Below are 20,420 nucleotides of genomic sequence, written 5' to 3'. Positions count from 1 at the left end.
GATCACATGACGAGACAGAGCTGAAAATTCCCTTTCCGACGACACCTGAATTGTGAAAATCGGTTGAGGATTGCGAAAGTTATGATATTTATAATAAAGAGGAATGTAGTAAAATAGTTAACATTAACTAAAATAGAAGTCGTGTGACCGAAAATGCTTATTATTCACACATTTTTGCTTTTAACTTCCTTATCTTATCAGATATTTGCATGAAATTTGAATAGAAGGTAAAATTTTGTTAGTTCTTTCAAATGAAATCATGAAAATATACAGTTTTAGCTGGAATGGGCATCAGACCCTCAAAACAAATAAAATTAATAAGCGTTCATTCATATTCATAAACATTTATTTTGAGAATACAAGAGAAAACAACAATACACATCAAACTTAATTGTTAATTCATATTCATACAACACATATGATGTACGTATTTAACTACATAGCATCAGTAATAATTTCAAGAAAAACACCGTCAGAATGAGTTGAATACAGACGATGTTTTTTTTTTTAGAACGGCGCCTGCAGTACATTCGCTAATCTACCCGCCACAAACGTGACTACACAATTTCCGCGATTTAGTTTAATACTTTCTCCTCGATGGATTTCGATGGAATTTCGTAAGTAACAAGATAACACCTATGTATTTAGGTCCATCTACCTTTCATTAGTGTCCAAAGCTTGGATGAAGCTTCTGAAAGCCGCGGTGATCTGAAATCACATTAGGGGTGAAATCCCGAAGTGTCCAACGCTTCAGGGGCCCACACTCGATGTAGTTATCGTCGTATTCAGGAAAAACATAATACCACCAGGCGGTCAGGGGTAGATATTGAATGACATACACATTTTAGTACCAGGCGGTTTGGAACACATTTTTGAGTCAGAATGTTCGCTGCGAGTGGTTACGATGTCATCATACCTAATAGATGTTATTCAACTTTTGCCGCTATATACTCCAACATCTTTATCTAGCGCCAAACGAGCTTGATATTAACCCTTACCGCTCCGCACGCGCTGCTTCTCTCCCGTCAAAGATTACTTTAAAATATGTATTTTATGTATGATGTGGCGGTCACACTTGAATTTGCGCGTGCAAAATTCTTTCGGACGGTGCTGCGAAAATGGGCGAGAACAATCAGTAACAACCCATCACATAAAATTACACGTTTCACTTTTTAAACTTGACCACCCTGTCCTGTTTGTATTACCACCGCAAACCAAGCCGCTTCTCTCTTTTTTTTATATTTTAAAGTTATATTGTACAAAACGGGATTCCTCCATTTTTTTTTGTACCGAGAGGTCACGCTACGCTATGATGTTTTGATCTTCTATTGGTCTCGCGTGACGCGAATTCGCAGATCAGAATTTGAATTTTGCTACGCAGCGACATGCGAAATAATTCCGAACGGGATTGCGTTTCCGGTCTGTCGCATTCGCATGCGTATGAATGGAAGTCAATGGAGGGAAAATTCAAGTGTGACAGCGGTTGAGTTAGGTGTTTGGGCAAGTTTGGAGTCTGCAGACCTGGAGCATGCAGTTTGCAGGAGTATGCAGTTTTACGCCCATGCTGTATAATTCATTCAAATTCATAGAGATTTATTTTTCTAAAACTTTTTGAAATAATATAGTACAACTGCATGATCATTTAATATTTATTTATTTATTTCCAAGTATTATTACAAATGAGATCAATAATATCACAACATAATAGGCCTAATTAGCCAGCCAACAACTACTATTAAGAAAACAAGATACATGATTAATTGAGCACTAACAATCACAAACGTGATAAAACCCACATAAGGTGCACATACATTTTAATCCAGATCATTAAGTTGAAATATTCAATGGAAAATATCAAAGAGGTATATTGTATGTACAATAGATAATTGGATCATCTCTTTAACAACTCAAATCAAGATCCATATGGGACTTATGTTTTCAATTTGAGTTTGAACATGTTTGTGGTTGTTGTTCCTCAATTGTTGATTTTTTTATAAAAAAAAACTTGAATACGTGTGCAGCTAAACTGAAATGGTTTATATACACTCACCTAAAGGATTATTAGGAACACCATACTAAAACTGTGGTTGACCCCAGAACTGCCTTAATTCTATGTGGCATTGATTCAACAAGGTGCTGAAAGCATTCTTTAGAAATGTTGACCCATATTTATAGGATAGCATCTTGCAGTTGATGGAGATTTGTGGGATTTGTGGTCCCTTTTAGTACAGTGAACTCATTGACATGTTCAAGAAACCAATTTGAAATAATTCGAGCTTTGTGACATGGTGCATTATCCTGCTGGAAGTAGCCATCAGAGGATGGGTACATGGTGGTCATAAAGGGATGGACATGGTCAGAAACAATGCTCAGGTAGGCCGTGGCATTTAAACGATGCCCAATTGGCACTAAGGGGCCTAAAGTGTGCCAAGAAAACATCCCCCACACCATTTCACCACCACCATAATTTTATTAATGAGAAATTGAACAGGTGTTCCTAATAATCCTTTAGGTGTTATAATATATGTATAATATATAATGCAAGTTAACAGGGTCAGAAGAATATCTTACCAGGAAAGGCCATATCGCATTTACTACAGAGACAAAATGAGAATCAATTATAAAGAAAATAAATATGAAAATGAGTAAGAGATATCAAGTTGGCATACACGTGGTTAGCTAAGGTTGATCCAGACACAACATGGACCTTGTCGCCAATAAGTATTAACTGCATTGTCTTTGAGTTTAAATTAAACACAAACATATCTATATTATATATATATATATATATATATATATATATATATATATATACGTGTGTAACCGGGACGCTCCGCACCGATCTAAGCGGGCCTCGAACCGGCTCGGTCCGGCATGGGTGTCGGGCGCTCTAACGAGGAGGCTAAAGGCCGCAGTCTCTAGCTAGAGCATCCTTGTGGCCGGGGAGTGAGGCTTGCACACTGCACAGCACTTCACTAGCTTGCCTCCGTTACATATATATATATATATATATATTTATATATATATGTTAAGATGTTTAAATTAATTAATACAAATGTCAATTAATCGTTAAAAAAATATCCATGTTGTGCCATTTCTTAGTAATAAAAACGATTATTTACCATACCTTTAACTCGCGATAGACCACAAAGTTTTCTGTTAGGTCTGTACTAGTGGTTCATAATGAACAGCGAACACCTATTGGAGAAATAAGGAACAACAGGGTCCTAAAACTGCATAGGGCGTAAAACTGCCTGGGGCGTAAAACTGCAAGCTCCAGGTCTGCAGACTCCCCCTTCTCGGTGTTGTTACAAAAACATGGCAACCCTGGTCTTGCCCAGGGTGGCGTATAAATTGGTCTGTGTGTTTAACTTTTTCCTGCTGTTCAAAGAAGCAGACCGATCACCCTATAACAAAATAAAGCATACGGCATTAGACAATTCTAAAGCATACGGATGTCATATGCCGATTGGTCTATGATCAAGCATCTGTCTGTGGTACGAAGTCCAAATGTTACTCATCATTTGCGTAAAGTTGAGCAATTCTCACTTTGTCGCGTAGCTAGATACGCCCACTTCCTGTCGCCAGGGGTAAATTTTCACTTGTGTCGCCGTATGTCGCCAAACTAAAAAAGAATTGAATTGTTGCTGCTCGTCGCTGGCGGTGTGAACGCCAGTAACGGTGTAAATGTATGGCCTTTTTTTTGGTTTTAACCATTTATTTAGTACACAGTGTAGGTGGCACTTGTTTTTGCCAAGATGTTAATGAATATAATGAAGCTTGAGGGGCTAAATGGGTGGTGTTAAATCACAAACGATGACTTTTAGTCACTTTTGGCACACATTTAGTCACATAATAATGTTTACTTTAAGTGAATGTAACGATTAATTTTTATTAAGCTACTTATAATGGTCATTGTTGTTTGTGTTTCCCAACCCATGCTACAAAAATGGTCCGTAATTTTAATTCCCACTGCATTTGATAATTGTATCACTTAAAACTAATCTCTAAGCATTAAAAGAGGTTATATACCTTTGCTTCATTTTGTAAACGTTGACTCATGAGGTCCCCGCCTCCATTCAATCATGTGACCATTGATTGTAGGTCCATAAATGCTTCATTTGATTTGTGAGCCGCACATGCTTGTGTTGTAGAAGCAGAGCTGAAACAGCAACGATTGTTTTAGTGTCATCCTTATACATCTATCGCTAAAATCTGTTAACATGATTGTTCATATGGTTATTATGACGTAAACAGAGGTAGTTTCAACCTGCATTTTCAATCTGTCTACGGTAAACTGCAGTTTTATGGAGAATATAGTCAGCAATGGTTTAAAATGATGAAAAGGCACATGGTTTATATTAAAGCATATTATAAACACCAACTTGACAGAGGTTACAGTATAAACAATATCGGGGACATACACACTGCAAAGTTTCGGGTTACTCAAAATATTGGAGAGATAAGTTTAGCCAAGTAACGGTTCTTCTGGGTTTCTTTAGCTTGTTATCAGAAATAATGTACAGACACTCTATTATTTATGAATGTGTAGTGGAAGTTAAGGGCAGTCAATGAACGTGCACATGCACAGTTTATTTGCAAAGTTTTTATGTTGTTGCTTTGAAACCGTTTATAGATCTTAGGAATCTATGTCATTGTGCATTTCATTCTGGGCCGTCGGCGCCATATTTTAGAACACGCTCAGCAGTGTACAATGATAGCAAATAGAAATCACCAGAGGAATAAAGGACTGTAGTAACATACACATTTTTAAGAGTTGCATGCACTTGCTTAAAATAAATGGACTAATATTTAAATTCCATGTTAATTCAAAGAAGCGCTCCATTATGGGCACGGAGTGATGCAAAGAGCTACATCAGAAATGACACGTCTAAACATGTTTCGCACATTTTTCACGGTGTGAGCACTTATATATTCAGTCGAATCACAAATTATGAATCTGTATCAATAAATACAAATGACAAAGCCCCATTTGTCAAATGGTTAATTTTCATTATATTGAACTTTCACCATTGTGTTGTTTCTAAGCGGCAAAGCGCAAACCTTGTCCCCTCCGGTCGTTTGAGCAGATATTGCAGTTCATGACACAGCAAGCGTTATACATACAAATGTGTTTTAACTGTATCATATAAATTTAAACATCTACCTCCAATATTTTCCAGTATCTACTGCAGTGACGGAGTCCAAAAGTCTAAGGATGCATTGTGCTGCCAACGTCACGTTCCCATTATCTATTCGGTAGTAAAATGTATTTTTAAACCCGAAAATTAGTGAAGTGTGTATAGAACAGGATTAAGCACTAAAAACTAAAGTGACAACTGAATTAAGATACGTGGGCATTCGATTTTTGACTGCAAAATGGCCATTAAAATTAGATTTTTGACTCCTTCTTTCTTTTGTCTCAATGTCTTATTCCCGAGGACACCCAAAGCCAACAGACCCAGCTTCAGCCCACCCTGATTCTCGAACTTGCACTGTTTGGGACCACTTATGCCAACAGGCGCAGCTCCTGTTCTCTTTTTGTCATAAATACATATCTACTTTATACATATGTGAAGCGGCAATACAAAAATGAAAAATTATGAAAATAATAAATTTGACTTTGACAATGATTACATGGACGCTCACCTGGTAATAGCTGAAAACCCATTTGGAGTAGACAGCATTGTGATAACTACATTTTGCTGGACTTTCAGAAGAAGAGCATCATTTTAAGCTGTCTTGAGTCTTATCAATTATGTCAAATGTCCCATGTTAATATTATCTAACACTTTTTTTATAATTATATATTTTTTGCAGGTACCTGAAATATTTCGGTATTTAAAGTAAAGTCTAATTATTTGGTTACAGATTGATGAGAGATGAACTTAATTTCACTACATATTAATTACATTAAATGTTGTGAAAATAAAGAAGTTCATATAAACAAAGTGGCACACTGAAGAGTAACAGCTAAAGATTTACAGTTTTTAATAATGCCTTTTAACATCTCCGTTCATGAGTCAACAATATGTTAAACATTGAACAGGGATGCATGGTCTCCATGGAAGTGCACAGGAAAGAAACAGGACAGGGCAGACTCCAGAGGCAGGACCTCAGGGACTGTTTCAACAGGCACCTCTGGGACCACTGGAGAAAGAGGCTTTGGTGAGATCGCTGCCACAAACACAGGGCATGCAGGCATCGAAGATTGGCCCAGCTCCTTGGCCAGCGAAGTCTGATGCCAACTGGTCCCCGAAGAAAATGTTTAGGGCTGACATCCTGTTCAGCCTCTTCAAAAGTTTTGCAGTGCAAAAGTGAATTAGAGCGAAATCGGGAAAGTCTGTCAGGGAATGTCTAGCAAGGTTCAGGAAATCTTGGGTGTTAGTCCTCAAGTGATTTGTTCTAAATATGAGTTCTACTGCTGGATCTATTGTGGTCAGTCATTCTGTTACAAAAAGAGCAGCCATGCAATGGCCGATCCTCATACAGTAAAACTTTAATTAAGATAAGAGAAAATGAAAACAAGAAACCAGGTACTCAACAGTACATTTTTTATTCTTTTAATTTTGTCAATTTATGCTTTCCTTCTATATGGGAAAATGAGATCTTAACAATATAAGTTTGCACAATAGAGTAAAGCATGCTAAAACACAAGGCTATTTATAGACAGGCGAAAACAAGATGACAAGACACACCTGGGAAATTTCAACAGGACACAAATGAACAAAAGGACTACACTGGTAAAAGGAAGTGACAAAATGCTTCACAAAGCCCGTAAGAAAAGAACATGGAACGTGTAACAGAAGCAAACTTATAGTTCACCCAAAAGTGAAAATTCTGTCATCATTTACTCACCCTCAGGTTGTTCCAAACGTATAAAAGTCGTTGTTCTGCTAAACACAAAGGAAGATGTTTGGAAGAACAAGAAAAATTAGCTCTCCTTTTAATTATATTTGTGTCTACAAGGCATAGTTTTGAAATCATATATAATCTGTGTTCTTATGGTTTACATCCACCAAGCACATCAAACACTAAAACACAATACTAAATATATTCTAAATAATTTTTGCTAAAATCTGTTGTTGCACATCAGTTCAGAAGTGGTGTGGTGTGCAATACATGTATCAGAGATGTTTCTCAGCTCACCGTTAAATGTTTTGTTTGCATGAAGACTCTGCTGCTGTTTTTGCAACTATTATTATATTACCAACCACATAGAACAGAAAGTAACATAAGAGAGAAAATTAAATGGCTTGTAGAGACAGTCTTGAGCTCTATTGCCAAACCTTGACCCGTGATTATCCAGATAGCGTTTACTGAGGGCATTATAGTTGCTTCCGACATGAAAGGTGTTTTAAACAGGCTAAACATTGTGTTGGCTTCTAAGGTCTGTTAGATCCTCTTCATCATATCTACAGTTGAAAGAAAAAGTATGTGAACCCTTTGGGCTTACTTGGATTTCTTCATAAATTGGTCATAAAATGTGTTCTGATCTTCATCTAAGTCACAACAATAGAGAAACACAGTCTGCTTAAACTAATACCGCACAAACATTATACGTTTTCATGTTTTTATTGAACACAACATGTAAGCATTCATAGTGCAGGGTGGAAAAAGTATGTGAAACCCTAGGCTAATGACTTCTCCAAGAGCTAATTGGAGCCATGAGTCAGCCAACCTGGGGTCCAATCAATGTGATGAGATTGGATGTGTTGATTAAAGCTGGCCTGTCCAATAAAAAACACACACCAGTTTTGAGTTTGCTGTTCTGAAGAAGCGTTGTCTGATGTGAACCATGCCTCGCACAAAAGAGCTCTCAGAAGACCTACGATCAAGAATTGTTGACTTACATAAAGCTGGAAAGGGCTACAAAAGTATATCTAAATGCCTTGATGTCCATGTGTCCACGGTAAGACAGATTGTCTACAAATGGAGAAAGTTCAGCACTGTTGCTACACTCCCTAGGCATGGTCGTCCTGTAAAGATGACTGCAAGAGCTCAGCGCAGAATGCTCAATGAGGTGAAGAAGAATCCTAGAGTGTCAGCTAAACACTTACAGAAATCTCTGGCACATGCTAACATTTTTGTTGACAAATCTACAATAAGGAAACTATTAAACAAGAATGGACTTCATGGGAGGACACCACGGAGGAAGCCACTGCTGTCCAAAAAAAACATTGCAGCACGTTTGAAGTTTGCAAAAGATTACCTGGATGTTCCACAGCACTACTGGCAAAACATTCTGTGGACAGATGAAACCAAAATTGAGTTGTTTGGAAAGAACACACAACGCTATGTGTGGAGAACAAAAGGCACAGCACACCAACATCAAAACCTCATCCCAACTGTGAAATATGGTGGAGGGGGCATCATGGTTTGAGGCTGCTTTGCTGCCTCAGGCCCTGGACGGATTACTGTCATCGATGGAAAAATGAATTGCAAAGTTTATCAAGACATTTTGCAGGAAAACTTAAGGCCAACTGAAGCTTAACAGAGAATGGACGATGCAACAGGACAACGACCCAAAGCATAGAAGTAAATCAAGAACATAATGGCTTTGTAACAAGGTTCATAGAATGTGGAAGAAAGGAGTAAGGGTCGGCGTGGCTGGGAAAACGATATGAGAATTTATTGTATAATGGTTCCGGATTTCACACTTCCGGTCTTCAAAATAAAAGTCACACTTGATCTCTCTGGATCGTAAGATTCTTTCTGCCAGATGTCCTCGGACGCAACGTCACTCTCCTCTGGCGCGCTCGTCTTCCCAGCCGCTCTCTCTCACCTCCTCCCGATCTGCCTTGGAGTTTTAAAGCGTCTCCTCGCCAATTACTAGAACGACAAGCAGGTGTTTTCACTAAAGCGTTGATCTGCCTACTCACGTCTTTCTCCTGACGCTCTCTCCCCGCACAGACCGTGCTGAACCACGCCCCCCTTGCCACATACCCCCACCGCCCGACTCAGGCCGGGGCCCCATCCGGCCTGCAGCTCCCCCCCCCCCCTCCTGGAGAGGAAGTCGGCCACAGCCATCTGCGTCCCCGGCCTGTGGATCACCTTAAATTTGAAGGGTTGTAATGCGAGATACCAACGAGTGATCCGCGCGTTGGTATCCTTCATGCGGTGGAGCCATTGGAGAGGCGTGTGGTCCGAACAGAGCGTAAACTCCCGCCCCAGGAGGTAATAGCGAAGGGTGAGGACCGCCCACCTGATCGCCAGGCATTCCTTCTCGATGGTGCTGTACTTCGTCTCCCTCTGTGAGAGCTTACGACTGATGTACAGCACCGGACGGTCCTCTCCTCCCACCTCCTGGGACAGAACCGCCCCCACGCCCCTGTCCGATGCATCAGTCTGCAGGAGAAAGGGAATAGAAAAGTCAGGAGAGTGCAATAACGGCCCGCCGCACAGAGCAGCCTTTACCTTGGTAAACCCCTGCTGGCACTGCTCCGTCCATTGGACGGTATCTGGTGCTCCCTTTTTAGTGAGGTCAGTCAGCGGGCTGGTGAGGTCCGAATAATTGGGTACAAACCGCCTATAATATCCCGCCAGCCCCAGGAACTGCCGCACCTCCTTTTTGGTCTTGGGTCTCGGTGCGGTCGCAATCGCAGCTGTCTTATTAATTTGGGGACGCACCTCCCCGTGACCCAAGTGGAAACCCAGATACCTTACCTCTACCCGCCCAACTGCACACTTCTTTGGGTTAGCCGTTAGCCCCGCACCTCTCAACGAAGCCAGGACCGCTCTCAGGTGTTGCATATGCCACTCCCAGTCATTACTATATATGATGATATCATCTAGATACGCGGCGGCATATGCAGAGTGTGGTCGGAGTATGCGGTCCATGAGGCGCTGAAAGGTCGCCGGAGCTCCGAATAACCGAACGGAAGTGTAGCAAATTGGTGTAAACCGAACGGCGTGGTAAAAGTCATCTTTTCTTTGAATAATGGAGATAGAGGGATCTGCCAATATCCTTTCGTCAAATCCAATGTCGAATAAAAGCGAGCTGTACCTAGTCGGTCTAGTAATTCGTCAATTCGTGGCATTGGATATGCATCGAACTTCGATACAGCATTCACCTTCCGATAGTCCACACAGAACCGGACGGAGACGAGATCATCTTCTCTGCTCACTGTCGTCGCCAGCATCACGGTGTTCGCCTCGCTCCACTTTTTGAGGAGATTGAGGTGATAAATCTGATGCGCTCCGCTCCTATCCGATCGAACTACCTCATAATTGAGATCTCCTACTCGTCGTGTGACCTCGAACGGTCCTTGCAACTTGGCGAGTAACTTAGAACTGGACGTTGGGAGTAATACAAGCACCTTCTCTCCCGGAGTAAATTTACGTAGTCTGGCGCCCCTGTTATACTGCCGACTCTGTCTGTCCTGGGCCTGTAACAAATTCTCCATTGAGAGCCGCCCCAGTGTATGGAGTTTTGTTCGCAGGTCCAAGACATATTGGATTTGGTTTTTGCTCGCGGAAGGTCCGTCCTCCCAAGCCTCTCTTAGGACGTCTAAAACCCCGCGAGGCTGACGACCATAGTGGAGGTCAATGGGGGAAAACCCCGTGGAGGCTTGGGGGACCTCGCGGACCGCAAATAACAGGGGTTCCAGCCACCTATCCCAATTTTTGGCGTCTTCGTGAACGAACTTCCGGATCATGGTTTTCAATATGCGATTAAAACGTTCGACCAGCCCATCGGTTTGTGGGTGGTAGACGCTGGTCCGAATCGTTTTAATCCCCAATAATCCGTAGAGTTCGCGGAGGGTCCGTGACATAAACGCCGTGCCTTGATCGGTGAGAACCTCTTTCGGGATTCCCACCCGGGAGATGACTCGAAACAGTGCGTCCGCAACACTGGTTGCTGAGATATTGCGTAACGCTACTGCCTCAGGGTAACGTGTTGCGTAATCCACGATGACTAACGCAAATCGATGCCCTCGTGTGGATCGCTCTAACGGCCCGATCAGGTCCATACCAATTCGTTCGAAGGGGACCTGCATAAGCGGAAGCGGGCATAACGGTGCCCGTGGAGTGGCCGGTGGGTTTACCAACTGGCATTCAGGACAAGACGCGCACCACCTGCGCACGTTCTTCTGAATGCCCGGCCAAAAAAATCGGGTCGTTAGTCGATTTAAAGTGGCAGCCTGTCCTAGGTGCCCTGCCATTGGATTACAGTGAGCCGCCTGGAAAAGCATTTCCCGACGGCTCTTTGCTACGACCAATTGGGTTGTATCCTGTTTTGACTGAGTGTCTTGGGTCACTCGATACAATCGGTCTTTCAAAATAGCAAAATATGGGTAGGACAGCGGTTGTGCAGGGTGGAGAAGTTGTCCGTCGATGGAACGGACCTGATCAATTTTGAGTGAGTCATCCTGAGACTGCTCCAGAGGAAAATCATTACCCTGGGAGAGATTTATTTTCTCCACAGCGCTAATTCCCTCTGAGCCAGTCGTCAGTGGTCCCGGCTCAACCTCTCCCACCTGCGCGACCGCCCCTCCCCATCGCTCTTGATTGTGCCCAGAAACATCCGCGCATAATTGTCCCAGAAGTACTGAAAATAATGGCCAATTCGTTCCCAGAATCAGCAGATGTCGGAGGTGCTCGTTAACAGCCACCTCCACTCTATGCTTTTGCCCCTTAAATTTGATGGTCAACGGCACCAAAGGGTAATTCTCCACATCCCCGTGTACACACCTTACCTTAACCATGCGGCCCGTATCCCTTGCCACGAATTGAATCAGGCTTTGATGAATCGAGGTTTGGTTACACCCTGAATCCACCAAAGCCTGATATGTACCCCCTCTTATACTCACCGGTATTTGGTACAGCCCGTCTTGACCGAGGGCAGCCTGTGTGTTGTCGGGAACCCGGATCATCATACCGACCTCCATCATGGGACAACGGTCGATAAAATGTCCGGGGTCCCCACAACGCCAACAGGCCGTCCCAGAAGTTCCCGCCGCCCTAGCGGCAGGAGGCAGACCCCCGAATTGGCGAGGAGAGGCTTGGGAGGTTGACGGGTGAGAGGAGAAATTAGGGCCTTGGTTTTGTAGGTTCCCTGCTCCCTCGAAAGTCCTGGCGGCTCCTGGGGGTCCCGTCTCTGAAAACATCCGGGTACGTGGGGGTGGCCGTGGAGAAAAAATCCCCCGGGTCCGAGGAAATGGCACAGGTCTGGAAGGAGGGGACGGGGTGACAGGGAGAGAGAGAGATGACGATGACGATATCAGGGGTCCGCCGACCCCAGGGCACGCCACCAACTGGTCCTCCGCCAGCTGGATGGCCTGAGCCAGCGTCGACGGTCGGTGGTACTGGACCCACTGGGCGGTCTTCCTGGGTAGCCGTCCCACGAACTGCTCCAGTGTCACCTTATCGCCGATGTCGTCGGTAGTGCTGGCGCCGGCCATCAGCCATCTGCGGCAGGCGTCCCGGAGCTGGTGAGCGAAGGCGAAGGGTTGACCGCGATCCCTGAGTTCCAGAGACCGGAACCGCTGCCGATGCTGCTCCGGACTGAGCCCCACTCGCTCCAGGATAGCCGTCTTGAGGTCCGCGTACTGTAGAAGTTAGCTACTGGCAGCTGCTGGGCGGCCAGCTGGGCTTCGCCTGACAACAGGGGAATCAGACGGGCCGCCCACGCATCTTGCTGCCACCCGGATAACTCCGCGGACCTCTCGAAGAGCTCCAGGAAGGCTTCCGGCTCGTCTTGGGCCCCCATCTTGTGCAGCGGGATGGTGGGGGATGCGGTCGACGTTCCGCTCGGACCTCTCTCCTGGCTCGCCCAGCTCCGGAACGCCTCGCGGTCCTCCTGTTGGGTCTGGACGAGGGCCTGGAACCTCCTTTCCTGATCTTCTCTCAGACCCAACAGGGCCTGGTGGTGTTGCTGATGGAGACCAGCGAGGGAGGCGATAACCTCCGCAAATGGCGATCCCTGCGGAGTCTGCATGGTTGGCGGCGGCTCACTCCTTTCTCCCGGGTTTCGGCACCACTGTAACAAGGTTCATAGATGTGGAAGAAAGGAGTCAGGGTCGGCGTGGCTGGGAAAACGATACGAGAATTTATTGTATAATGGTTCCGGATTTCACACTTCCGGTCTTCAAAATAAAAGTCACACTTGATCTCTCTGGATCGTAAGATTCTTTCTGCCAGATGTCCTCGGACGCAACGTCACTCTCCTCTGGCGCGCTCTTCTTCCCAGCCGCTCTCTCTCACCTCCTCCCGATCTGCCTTGGGGTTTTAAAGCGTCTCCTTGCCAATTACTAGAACGACAAGCAGGTGTTTTCACTAAAGCGTTGATCTGCCTACTCACCGTCTTTCTCCTGACGCTCTCTCCCCGCACAGACCGTGCTGAACCACGCCCCCCTTGCCACAGGCTTCAACAGAAGAAAATACGCCTTCTGGAGTGGCCCAGTCAGAGTCCTGACCTCAACCCTATTGAGATGCTGTGGCATGACCTCAAGAGAGCGATTCACAACAGACATCCCAAGAATATTGCTGAACTGAAACACTTTTGTAAAGAGGAATGGTCCAAAATTTCTCCTGATCGTTGTGCAGGTCTGATCTGCAACTATAGGAAACGTTTGGTTGAGGTTATTGCTGCCAAAGGAGGGTCACCCAGTTATTAAACCCAAAGGTTCACATACTTTTTCCACCCTGCACTATGAATGTTTACATGTTGTGTTCAATAAAAACATGAAAACGTATAATGTTTGTGCGGTATTAGTTTAAGCAGACTGTGTTTCTCTATTGTTGTGACTTAGATGAAGATCAGAACACATTTTATGACCAATTTATGAAGAAATCCAAGTAAGCCCAAAGGGTTCATATACTTTTTCTTTCAACTGTATATATTCATAGATCTGGGAATTCCCATAATGCATTCTAATAAGCTCAGCAAAAAATGATACATTTTACAATGAGAAACACAAATTTCTATGCCACACTTCCAATAAATTTATGGGAAGTGAGAAAAATAAATAGCTTTCAATGTGTAATACATTAATCAATTTCACATTTGCAGTTGCTTGATCTGAGAAACGCAGGTCTGAGGTTTCTAGCTCATTAATAGCAATCGTGGCATCACCGATGGCCAACAACAATGACAGAAGTGGAGTGTGGTGGCATTTCATTTTCGTAAGGGCGGTTTCAACAACCAAAATGGGGCAAGACACTTTGGTCTTTTGAGAGATTAGACCGATTTAGTACATTTCAGATATTGTACTAAAATGCACCTGTCTGTTTTTCAATTTCCCAAAAATGTTGATAACTAACTACATCAGCAACATTTTTTATAAACGTTGTGTATTGAGATATTACGTAAATGATTACATCTTAACATAAATGAATGTTATAATGTTTTTTTTTTACTGACATGAGCATTCGAATGAGGTGCAGCTAATATTTGCTTCTGAATTCACTTACTTGTTCACTCATTCACTATTCCCTTTAAAGTGGATGCTTAATAGTCTACTATATGGGGAAGAAGTGAATGAGTTTGACAGTACTGTCAAGGACATTCGTCATAACACTTATATTACAAATGTGGGACTTTATGGATTGTTTTGAAAAATGGTAAAGTACATTTTAGAACAAAACAAATGTTTGCCACATTTATTTACACTTATATTTATTACGTTTAATACAATTACTTAATATATTAAAAAAACACTGCTATATATAACATTCAATTAATCAGTTTATTCTCAAAAAGTAGAAAATACCTGTCAACAAGAACAAACAAAAGTATATAAAAGTATATTCGTCGCATTAACGGTTGAATCTCCTCCAGCAGATTCTAATCAGACCGTTGATCAGACGCTGTATCACGGGAAATATGAGTGAGCGAGTACATCGGATGTACACTTAAAATCAGAATGCATTGTGGACTAAAAAGTAGTGACGAATGTAGGGAATAAGTTGTTTACTCAGAATTCGGACAACACTACAAAACAGCCGATATAGTGCACTATATAGGAAATAGGGGGCAAATTCAGACACGACTAATGTCTTGTACCGTCACGTGGATGGAAGATGATATAATGCATTGTAACAAGACACTGTAAGGTGGTATGAGATGTAATTGTGGGTTATCTCTAGCACCTCATGTGTCTTCTGAATTCCTGTGAAAGAAGGTTGCATTTGAAGGGCGCATCCGGAATGTACAATCTGCTTTAATGAAACAAGACAAACTCGAAGCAGCCTTCAAATGAGTTTTCCGGAGGACGAAGCCTTCTGATAGGAGACACAGCTATTGGCAGAGTTTGCCAAATAAAAAATTAGCGCTGAAAAGGTGTGGACAGGGTTGTTTTTGTGGTTGACCTAATAGCATTCGTAAGAGTTTTAGATGCAAACTTTATGAGATGAGGGTATTTAAATGACATATACATTTTACATTTACATTTAGGCATTTGGCAGACGCTTTTATCCAAAGCGACTTACATTGCTTTATCCTATACATTTTACATAGGTATTTGCAATCCCCTGGGATCGAACCCACAACCTTCCGTTGTTAACGCAATGCTCTTACCACTGAGCTACAGGAAATGAATCGCACAATGTGATTTATTAAGGTTGAACTCGTCAAGTTACTGATATTTGCAGCAAAAAGAACGTCTTAAACCCAGCGTAAATTTTTGCTGCTCCTAATAAATTGCAAAGGTCATTATGGGAATGAGATATTGTTTCTTTGTTTTTTAATTTGCGCGTTAGTAGATCACCCAAAGAAATGTACACTCCCATCAGCGCATTTTAAAAATTGCGCTCTCATGCTGTTTGGCCCTGTTTAGTTAATCTCGCCTTATAATAAGTCATATCCTGAAACCCAACAGAAGACTGACCAAGTCAGCCACAGATGAATCTAAATCAAACTGTAGAAGAGTAACACAACGCACATGGCATTCTGAAACAGCCAGGTCCAAATATAATATCTGAAAACATAGAATTCTTTCACTGTATTGAAGCTAGTGTATTAGCAGCACAACATATGAGTCGGTTGGACGGGTGAAATAAAATGAACAAACAATGTCTATATGGTCACTATAAAAATAAAGCTCAAGCTAAAAGCACCACAGTCCCGTGTTTCAAATGTATTACGTAAGTATTTTGTAAAAAATGTAAGCAATGTAAAAACTTTTGGTAAATAAATGCTAAACTTTAACAGATGATATGAGAAAAAAAGAATAATGTGAAGCAAGAACTTTAAAACACAATGTCACATTTAATAAAAGTTAAGCATATTTCATAAAAAAACAAAGCAAATGGACATCAAGCAAACTTATAAATAACTAGAAAGACAACAATACAATGAATGAGCATGAATATGCTGGTGTTTGCAGAAAATTAAATCACATTGTGTGTGGATGAGGACGCTTCTGTACATCTTGTACATGACGTCTTTCTTACACATCTGCTCGACTCACATCATTTTATTGCCTACAAGAGACAGAGGGACAGTGGCAGTTATAAACATGACATTGGTTTCATAGTTTTCAATTGCCAATGCAAATCCATATATTAAACAGAGTAACCGAAACAGCGTGTTCGAGAGAAGACTACTCTATATGTTTGCTCTCGCGGTAATATGATGTCACTGGCCATGTGCACCGTCGGATGAATGCTAACCAGCCTATTTTGGAGGAGGCTGAATCAGGGGTTTTATGTAGGGAGACATCTTAAACATTATGGGAGGGGAACAAGGACTGGAACTGAGAAACACTGGTATATAGTGAAATGGTGAAAATGGATGACAATATGTTTGATGCCTTTTGAGGAAAAGAGTGGGACAGATTATGAAATCAAGTGGACAAACACTGAAGTGTATATGTAGACGGACAATACAACATCAAGCTCAATGTAAAAGTATGGACTCTCACCTGCTGACAACTCCTCCTGTAAAACAGTGGCTCTCTTCTGGAGGAAGTTCACCTGCACAAAAAACACACGACACAAGTTTAGGGGTGCGAGACAGGCTTCAGGTCATAAACCTGCAAAAAACTCACTCCGGATTTAACCGAATGTGACGAACAACATTTATTTGTTTTGAACTCCTTTAGGACTTAGGACTTCTTTTGGATTGTTGTTGTTTGTCGCTGGAAAAAACTGTAAAAACAAGCATGAGCGCTGTCTAGAATGACAGCTGTAGTAATTGATGGCATGTTTTCCATCAATTTCCATTGATACGGTATGTTATATCAATCTTTTCTCCCTTCTCCACAGCCTTGTGATTAAACAGCTGTATGGCTGGAAGGCACATTGGTGACAGGGATCTTTGTAACTTCCCTGTTGTAGTGAATCGACCAGATCAAATCACAGAACAGCAAAATTATTTATGCATGACAATCTTCAAAATAATGTGAACAAATCCTTTTTTTAATGGTATATATTACTTCTTGAGGCAGAAGTAATACATACTATAAAAAAAATAAAAAAAGAGGAGGAGTTCAAGTATCTGGGGGTCTTGTTCACGAGTGAGGGAAGGATGGAACGGGAGATTGACAAACGGATCGGTGCAGCTTCTGCAGTAATGCGGTCGCTGTACCGGTCTGTCGTGGTGAAGAAGGAGCTGAGCCGCAAGGCGAAGCTCTCGATTTACCGGTCAATCTACGTTCCTACTCTCACCTATGGTCATGAGCTGTGGGTCATGACCGAAAGGACAAGATACCGGATACAGGTGGCCGAAATGAGCTTTCGCCGCAGGGTGGCTGGGCGATCCCTTAGAGATAGGGTGAGAAGCTTGGTCACTCGGGAGGATTTCAGAGTATATCCGCTGCTCCTCCACATCGAGAGGGGTCAGCTGAGGTGGCTCGGGCATCTTTTTCGGATGCCCCCTGGACGTCTTCCCGGGAAGGTGTTCCGGGCATGTCCCACCGGGAAGAGACCCCGGGGAAGACCTAAGACACGCTGGAGGGACTATGTCTCCCGGCTGGCCTGGGAACGCCTCGGTGTCCCCCCGGAAGAGCTGGAGGAAGTGTCTAGGGAGAGGGAAGTCTGGGCATCACTGCTTGGACTGCTGCCCCCGCGACCCGGCCCCGGATAAGTGGTGGAAAATGGATGGATTACTTCATCACCTGTCTTGTGTGAGCAAGTGTTTGGAGCCACCTTACTAACAGCCTAGCGTATGTTTTAAGAATGTTTATCCTGCTATGTCATTACCTACAGAAGATACAATGAAAGCACAATGTCATGAAAATACTTTTCTTAGAAGAATAATCTTGGTTAATTTTGGCTTTCCTAATTTTGAATAAGCCTACCAAAAATGTCCATTGTTCTGGGACGGCTTTCTTGGAAAGAAAGATAATAAGTACACAGTAAAACCTCAAAGAAATCTAATGCTTCCATCCTTGCAAATGCACGCCTTTCTCTCTGAAAGAATGACTATGGTTAGATTCCCTGGTTGGGCCACTGGTTTTGTTAAAATAATGCACTGCAAAGTGCAATGCTGGAAATACTCAAGGACAGGGGAAGGCCACACTGGTTACCAATTACAACGTATAAACATATCAGATCACAGAGCTGTGGCTGCTTATGCCAAAAGAATATAGTCAGAGCTATTCACAGGAATGCACCGTGGTCTTTGAATTGTGATCCTGAAATGTTGTTTGAGAGGCCCAGGACCATGTCCTGAAAAAACTGGTTTGAAACGTTTAACAAAAACGCTCATGCCGCAGACTCGTGTAGAACCAGGCTGAATGTAACTAATAAGAAGCCCGGTCAGAGCCCTTGAAGACTGTATAACTGTGGCTGGCATGTATAATTGCACATAAGGAGATGAACTGGACTAGAGACTTCAAAGCCTAATTAGATCCATGTCTATGGAAGAACGGCTACCCCCTCCCCTGTCCGAGAAATCAAATAAACAAGAGGCACTTGAGTTCAAAGACACAAGGTTTGACTACTCAGCGTTATTAGTGAAAAGATGGCAAGTGTGCTAACATACAAAACACAGAATGTGGCGGTATTGAAGCCTACTGATCACAGGCATAGGGACACAGAAGGTCACATGAGGGGCTGACCCTAAAGATCAAACTGGTAAAAAATACATTTCAGAGCTCAAAATGTGTTTAAGAGTATCAAATGTTTTCAAATATTGTTGTGCTAGCCTACATTTTTCTTTGACAAGACAGCATGAGATGAAGGTCTAGACCAGATCAAGATACAGAATGAAATGTAAAGCAGGATTTGGCATTCTACGAAGAGCTGTCGTATGACATGAAAGAATTTTAAAAGGAGGCATGGATGTTGCTGGTTATTTGGAAATGAAAGTTGCTGTAGTTTTGCTGGGAAATACGTAATATTCAGTTGAATAACAACAAAATCACAACACGCTGTACTTGACAAGAGAAACCATGCAAACAAACAACAGTTTCAAGCAATCTGATGAACTACAAAAGTTTGAGGTAAATCAGACTTGCTGGGACAGATTTAGGCAGGTTAAAAAGGGGTTAATGCTTACATCTACTCAACTCAACTCAACTTTATTTATATAGCGCTTTTTACAATTTTCATTGTTACAAAGCAGCTGTACATGAGACACATTGAATACAAGTATGAATTCTAAATTCTAAAGCAGCCCCCCCGGCCAGGACAATATGCAAAAGGTGGTGAGTAACCCAAAACTCCCATCGAGAAAAAAAACCTCAGGGGAACCCGGGCCCAACCAGGGGATTCCAGTTCCCCTCTGGCAAAAGCTGCTGCCTCTGCACAGGCTCAACAGTGCTTGCACAACAAGGCTTAATAAAGATATAAAAATTAAGGATTTAAGATTATCATTAACAATCTAATAGCATTTGAAATGTTGTAGGAAAAACAAAGTTGTCGCGTCCTTTATCCAGCTCTGTCCTCTTAGCTCTTGTCAGGTCACCGCTTCCCATTCTCAGCTCTGCCATCAGGTCTGGGCATGAACTGCATCCTGCAGTAACCTTGGAACAAAGAGACAAGACTGACTGAGAGTAGAGTAATGTTCTGCACTCTTTGATGCAACAAGTACATCATTTGTTGTTGGATGTGTTCCTGGTTGCGGTTGATCTAAATAATACAGCCTAAATCCTCTGAGGATTAATATTATGGAGGTGTAGTGTATGCAAGATTAAAAAGATGAGTCTTTAGTCTAGATTTAAACTGACAGAGTGTGTCTGCTTCCCGGACCGTGCAGGGAAGAATATTTCAAAGTTTAGGCGCTAGATAAGAAAAGGATCTACCACCTGCACCTGATTTTGAAATTCTAGGTATTACCAACTGACAGGACGCCTGAGAGCGTGATGTACGTGGAGGTCTGTAATACAATAGAAGTTCATTCAAATACTGCGGCACTAGACCATGTAGGGCTTTATAGGTTATAAGCAAGATCTTAAAGTTAATGCGATGCTTCATAGGTAACCAGTGCAAGGTTGACAGAACCGGGGTTATATGCTCATACTTTTTTGTACGTG

At 42.5% G+C, this 20,420-nt stretch overlaps 1 protein-coding gene across 5 annotated transcripts in view; it reads right to left on the bottom strand.

Moving 5' to 3' along the window:
• Positions 1–20,420, bottom strand: part of LOC130426944 (axin-2) — a 194,732-nt gene that overhangs the window by 21,516 nt on the left and 152,796 nt on the right. For 2 of the 5 annotated variants that reach the window (XM_056753961.1, XM_056753962.1), the window contains 2 exons: positions 16,866–16,917; positions 16,188–16,425 (listed from right to left, as the gene is read on the bottom strand). In XM_056753961.1, the coding sequence (XP_056609939.1) occupies positions 16,409–16,425; positions 16,866–16,917 (69 nt within the window). In that variant the 3' untranslated portion in view covers positions 16,188–16,408. Of the gene's footprint in view, positions 1–6,628; positions 6,897–16,187; positions 16,426–16,865; positions 16,918–19,564; positions 19,911–20,420 lie in introns of those variants that run through there. The other 3 variants (XM_056753959.1, XM_056753960.1, XM_056753958.1) reach the window with 3 other exon arrangements.

Source organism: Triplophysa dalaica, chromosome 7 (assembly GCF_015846415.1).
Source record: "Triplophysa dalaica isolate WHDGS20190420 chromosome 7, ASM1584641v1, whole genome shotgun sequence".
In the NCBI taxonomy this organism is placed as follows: Eukaryota; Metazoa; Chordata; class Actinopteri; order Cypriniformes; family Nemacheilidae; genus Triplophysa; species Triplophysa dalaica.
Note: the sequence above shows the minus strand (reverse complement) of the source record. Positions and strands in the feature narration are given on the sequence as shown.